The 6,668-nt window shown below is 37.2% G+C and overlaps 1 protein-coding gene across 1 annotated transcript in view; it reads left to right on the forward strand.

The window, feature by feature from the left end:
• Positions 1-777: 777 nt before the first annotated feature.
• The window catches only part of LOC133295340 (ketol-acid reductoisomerase, chloroplastic), a 9,908-nt gene continuing 4,017 nt past the window's right edge, over positions 778-6,668 (forward strand). The window contains exons 1-3 of the mRNA XM_061494156.1: positions 778-1,098; positions 1,186-1,278; positions 1,394-1,459. Of these exons, the coding sequence (XP_061350140.1) occupies positions 817-1,098; positions 1,186-1,278; positions 1,394-1,459 (441 nt within the window). The 5' untranslated portion in view covers positions 778-816. The remainder of the gene's footprint in view (positions 1,099-1,185; positions 1,279-1,393; positions 1,460-6,668) is intronic.

The raw sequence follows: 6,668 nt of genomic DNA on the forward strand, positions 1-6,668 counted from the left end.
GAGATAATTTTCGTGAAATATGTGCTTTTAAATAATTTTTAAGCTAAATTTTTTATGTAATTTTCAAACAGCTTTTAGTTTTTTTTTATAAGCTCTTTTTTTTAGCTTTAGCTTATAAGTAGCTTATAACTTAAAAAATAAGAGGATCTAAACATGCTCTTAATTTCTAAACGAATCTTTTAACGAGACCTATACTATTTTAAAATGGGTATATATATATACATACAGACAATAAACCAAATTTAAATTAAAATAAAAATTACAAAAATCTTCAATAAAACACAATACAACGAAGATACATAAAAAAAGGCAATTACAAAGACAAAAATCACTGCAAGTCTGTTGTGGCTGTGAGCCTGTGAGTGAAAGTGAAGAACAGCAAGAAAAAAGACACACTCAAAAAATAGAAAGTACGAGACCCTGAAATTAATAATTACTATAAAATAAAAAATAGTAAATATAATCCGTTTGGTCTGACTCTTCCATCTCTGAAATTTACTTACTAAACACAACTAATTTGAGTTAATTTAGATGAACCCACAGGAATAAAATTCTTCCGGTTTAAACTTGCACGCTGGCTCACACTAAGAGGGGTTAGGTGATGAATCTATTTAATAATGTTTTAGACAAATCCGGGTAAGGATAACGGACTATCCACAACCCGAACCAAGAGTGCGTTGTTACAATTCGGTGCACGTTAGCACAGCCCCCTCGATTCTCTCAATATAAAAAAGACTGAATCAAAAAGTACGCATATTTCTCTCTCTTCCACTCTTTGTAGCTGCTTCTGCTTCAGCTTCTGTTTCTTCTTCCAAAATGGCGGCTGCAACGTCGTGCTCTCCGGCAATCTCCGCCGCATCCGAAACCCTAGCTAAACCGGTCACCAGAAGCTTCGCTACCACCAACCTCGCATTGCAACCTTCATCTTCGAAGCTCGGCTTCAAATCCCTAAGGCTTCGCCGATGCGGCGCAGCCTACGGCAGCCCAGCCCTCGGAGCTCGCATGGTGTCGGCGCCGGCGATAAAGCCTCCCGCTTCGCTCGATTTCAGCACATCCGTCTTCAAGAAGGAGAAGATTAGCCTCGCCGGACACGATGAGGTTTTCTTTCTCTTCGAATGCTTTCTCACATTTCCATAATTACGTGAATGTTAAACTTGTTTCGATTATTGTTTGGATTAATTTCAGTACATCGTAAGAGGAGGTAGGGATTTGTTCCATTTGTTGCCGGATTCTTTCAAGGGGATTAAGCAGATTGGTGTTATCGGGTGGGGATCACAGGTAATCAACAAATTCTATTTAAATGATTTAAATTAAGTTAAAATGTTATAAGCACACATTTAAAATGTGTATTTTCAAGTGAATATGATTATTAACTAGTCACTGTATTTATCAGGGACCTGCTCAGGCTCAGAATATACGGGACTCACTTGCTGAAACAAAGTCTGATATTGTGGTCAAGGTCTGAATGTGATTTTGGTTTTTGTTTGTTGATTTGTTCAGTGTCTTTTTATAGTATATTTATAAATATTGATTAATATATTAGTTACTATGTATTTTATGCACGTGTAATATTTTTGTCTCAGGCACTGCATGGATTTGTTTATGTAACCAAATGCAGTTGCGTTAGTTTTACTATTCCCGCCAATACTAGACGTTTGTATCTTGTGCAACTGGTTCTTATATATACCAGCTTGTATTCATTCAATGAGAACTTTTCAGTTTCATTTGCTTTATCGATTTGTAATATGGTATCAGAGCTCATCTAGAGCTCTGGTATCCAAATCCTTTCCTCTATTCTCGTCTATCCTTTCTCCGTGAGTTTTCTCAGCAAGATTCTCTTTCTTTGACATGGCAAATCAACCAGAAAATCTCAATTCTCTTTCCAATCCCTATTATCTCCATCCTAATGAAAGTCCATCGTTGGTGTTAGTATCTCAGCCGATGAATGAAAAGAATTTTCATACTTGGCAGAGATCAATGCGCATGGCGTTACTCTCCAAAAACAAAATCGGATTTGTTGATGGAACTATCACCAAACCGAATGCAGATGATCCTCTATTTGGAGCTTGAGAGAGGTGTAATACGATGGTGGTTTCTTGGCTACATAGATCCATCACAGAATCAATTGCTCAATTAGTTATGTGGATGGACAAAGCAAACTATGTATGGAAGAATCTCCAAGATAGATTTTCTCAAACAGATGTTTTTAGAATCTCAGATCTTCAAGCTTCAATAGGGAGATAGGTTCGTTTCTGACTATTTCACTCAGTTAAAAATTCTATGGGATGAACTTGAGAGTCTACAACCTGTGTCTTGCCATCATGTACATGTAATGCGAATCTTTGACCAAATGGGGGGTTTTTACCCCTTTAATTTCCCTATCTGGTATTCAATTCCCGATATTTACCAATAGGGGTCATTTAGTACCTGGGGGGGGGGGGGCAGCGGGTTTGAGTCTCGCACCCGTTCCCTGCGGAACAATGTGTTTTTTTTTTTTTTTTCCAGGTGAGTTCCATGACCCCTCCCTTGGGAACTCACACAGGTGTGCCAAGTGGCACAATCCCATCTTTTAACTCATTCCTCCTTCCCCGTTCATTCATTCAAATACTAAACACTACTCATTAACCACTAAACATTATGTAAAATAGTAATTTCTAAATTACAAAATTACTATTTAGATGAATAGTAATTATTCCCCGTTTATTACTATTTTTACTGTAACAAAATTATTCCTCGTTTATTACTATTTTTACTCAAATTTTTTTACTATAAATTAGTGATATTTTTTACTGCAACAAAATTTTTACTGCATAATTTTGTAATTTTGAAATTACTATTTTTACTGCATAGTAATAATTTTGTTGTAGTAAAAATATGTTAATTAATATTTCGACTTTTTTTTTGGTAAACAATATTTAATGAATTAGTGAATTATTGTTATAATTTTTTAAAATTAATTATTTTTTATTACTCTAATATGGGCATGTGTAATTAATAATATGTAAAGATTTTACATAATGCTTATTGGTTAATGAGTCGTGTTTAGTATTTTAATGAATGAACGGAGAACAAAGAATGAGTGAAAAGCTAGGATTGTGGCACTTGGCACACCTGTATCAGTTCCTCGGGGGGCTCATGGAACTTAGCTGCAAAAAACAAAACATTGTTTTGGGGGCGGGGGGCAAACCCACTGCCCCCCGCGGTACTAAACAACCCCCATTGGTAATACCGGGAATCGAATACCAGATAGAAAAATTAAATGGGTAAAAACCCCCTATTTGGTCAAAAAGCCTATGTGATGCTTCAACACAAATCAAGAATGCTTATGAAAGAGATTGTGTTATAAGGTTTCTCAAGGCACTGAATGTTCAATTTGAACATGTACGAGCTCATGTGGTGCTTCTTGACCCTTTACCTTGCGTAAACAAAGTCTTTTCTCTCATTATTCAACAGGAATGAAAGACGTTTGAAACTAGGAGTCAGTGGAGCCAATGAGCCACAATCATTCATCAATGTCACTGAGCAACAAAAGTCAAATAATCAATTTCATGGACGATCACCGCAACAAATTTGCCCTAGCTATGGGAGAGGACGTGGAAGTAATTTTTGCACGTATTGCAAACCAACCAACCATATGATCGAGACCTGTTATCTCAAACATGGATTTCCACCTGGATACAAATCCAAGAAACCACTTACAACAAACTTTGCTTTTCATGAATTTGATGATGAATTTCATGACATAGTTGACAAACAAGAACCTGATGTCAACCTTACCTTTTTAAAAGAACATTAGCAGGAGGCAGGAGCTACTGGAACTTTTGCAACGTTCAAAGCAAAATCATTCAACAAATATAGTGCAGACTTCTGCCTTAAACATTGATAGCACACCATCAGGTATTGATCCAACTCGTTGGATTTTGGACATTTGGTGCTACTGACCACATCACGTACATAGCTTTCGTTTTTTCGTGTTTCCAGCCTATAAAGCCCACACACATCACCCTTCCTAATGGTGCCCAGATCCACTACTCATTCTGGCAATGTACATCTATCAAACTCCCTAATTCTAAAGAATGTTCTTTATGTGCCTTCATTTCATGTTAATTTGATATCAGTTACCAAGCTCTTACGAGATACTCACTGTTATATTCTTTTTCGTAATATAACATGTCTCATTCGACGGATTTCAACCAACCAGACAATTGGTTCAGCTAAGCAAATCGAGGGATTATACATCCTGCAACAAACACATGAGTGTCCTGTCAAAGATAACTCCTGCAATAAGGTGTCTTTTGATTCTTTGATGATATGGCACCAAAGACTTGGACACCCATCCCAACCAATATGTCTTAAGCATTTTCCCTTTGTTTCTTGTAATAACATTAACCCTTGTGATGTCTGCCATTTTTCTAAACAATGAAAACTACCACATTTGTCTAGCACATCTAAAGCTACTGCTCCTTTCCAACTAATACACAGATATTTGGGGTTCAATTTCTTATATTTCTTCACATGGTCATCGTTACTTTTTAACCATTGTAGATGACTTTACAAAATTCACATGGCTATCCTTTTAAAAGACAAAAGTGAAGCACGTACAAATTTAAAGTACTTCTTTTCTTATGTTGAAAACCAAATTCAATCCTCTATGAAAATAGTTAGGAGTGATAATGGAGCATAATTTCTATTGTTCCAAAGGGGTAGAACATCAACGTTATTGCGTTGAATCACCTTAACAGAATGGGGTTGCAGAACGTAAACACTAGCACATTCTTAATGTAGCTTGTTCTCTATTTTTTCAAGCCAACTTACCCTTAAGCTTGTGGTGTTATGCAGTTTCCCATGCTGTTCATCTAATCAACCGCCTATGTACTCCAAATCTCAATAATAAAACACCCTTTGAGCTGCTATACAAAAAACCTCCTACTCTTATACATCTATGAGTGTTTGGCTGTCTTGCCTATGCCACTACTCTTTAATGTCATCGAACTAAATTTGATCCTCGAGCCCAGAAAACTGTATTTCTTGGATACAAACAAGGTACAAAAGGATATATCTTGTTTAACCTTTCCAATCGCAATATTATAATATCCATAAATGTGATCTTTTATGAAAGTTCCTTTTCTTTCATCCCCGCACTTGATTTATCATCCAATCTAGCTCTAGAACTTAAAGAAATCCCTGAACATATTCCTAGCTGTGATATTGACCTTTCAGAACCTACCCTTGCCCCTCAGGCCATTGCTCCCATTGCACTAAACCCAATCATTCCTCAAGTTTCAATACCAGAAGCCAACCCTCAACAAACTCAAAATATTCAACTCAGACGTTTGTCCAGACCTCATATTGCAACAAAATATTTTCAGGATTTTCATGTGTCTCTATTGATTGCTTCTGGCACCAATGCAGTCTCAGCCTCTCAGGTTCTTCTCCTTTTACTGTTTATCCACTTTCTATGGTACTATCTTATAACCAATGTTCTTTTGTTTACAAGAACTTTTGCCTCAATGTTACTTCTTGTATTGAACCTAAGTTATACTCCCAAGCATCTAAACACGAATGTTGGAGGAAAGCCATGTGTGAGGAAATAACACCTCTAGAACAAAACCATAAATGGTCCATTGTTGATCTCCCTCCCATTACCACACCCATTGGGTGCAAGTCGGTTTATAAAATCAAACACAAGGTAGATGGCTCAATAGAACGTTACAAGGCAAGATTGTTTGCCAAAGGCTACACTCAAGTTGAAGGCATTGACTACCTTGATACATTCTCCCCAGTTGTGAAACTCATTACTGTCAGAATACTCCTCTCTATTGCCACAACGAAAGGATGGATACTAGAGCAACTAGATGTGAACAATGCTTTTTTGCGTGGAGACTTACACGAAGATGTATACATGATGCTTTCCCCAGGCATCACTCCTGAAAAATCAAATCAAGTTTGCAAGATGCAACGTTCCTTATATGGCCTTAAATAGGATAGCAGTCAATGGAATGCTAAACTCACCACTTCACTCTTTTTTCTGGGGTATGTTCAATCTGAAGCAGACCATTCATTGTTGGTAAGAAAACACAACAATTCTTTCACTGCCTTTCTCATATATGTCGATGACATAGTACTAATAGGAAATGATGGAGATGAAATTCAATATTTTAAATGTCACCTGACCATCTCTTTAAGATAAAGGATCTGAGGTCCCTTCGGTTTTTCTTGGGACTTGAGGTTGCTAGTTCGAAATCAGGTCTCATTCTCAACCAACGAAAGTATGCTCTAGAATTGTTGTCCAATGCAGGCCTCCTTGCTGCTAAGCCAGCCATGAAACCAATGGATCCCTTTCTCAAACTACAGAAAGAACAAGGCACCCCTTTTCATGATGCAACAACTTATAGAAGGCTTGTTGGTCGACTGCTTTACCTCACCACCATAAGACTAGACATATCATTTCCAGTTCAACAACTTAGTCAATTCAAGGCTAATCCAATGGATATTCACTACAAAGCTGCCACCAGAGTCCTTCAATATATCAAAGGTTCACCTAGTAAGGATTTATTCTTTCCATCTGACAACAATCTTCACCCATCTGCTTTTTTCTGATTCGTATTGGGCATGTTGCATAGACACTAGACGCTCCATGTCTGGTTTTTGTGTTTTCCTAGGCCCAA

Source organism: Gastrolobium bilobum, unplaced genomic scaffold, assembly GCF_033153095.1.
Source record: "Gastrolobium bilobum isolate Gb01-03AN ecotype WA unplaced genomic scaffold, APGP_CSIRO_Gbil_v1 utg23985, whole genome shotgun sequence".
NCBI classification, from domain to species: Eukaryota; Viridiplantae; Streptophyta; class Magnoliopsida; order Fabales; family Fabaceae; genus Gastrolobium; species Gastrolobium bilobum.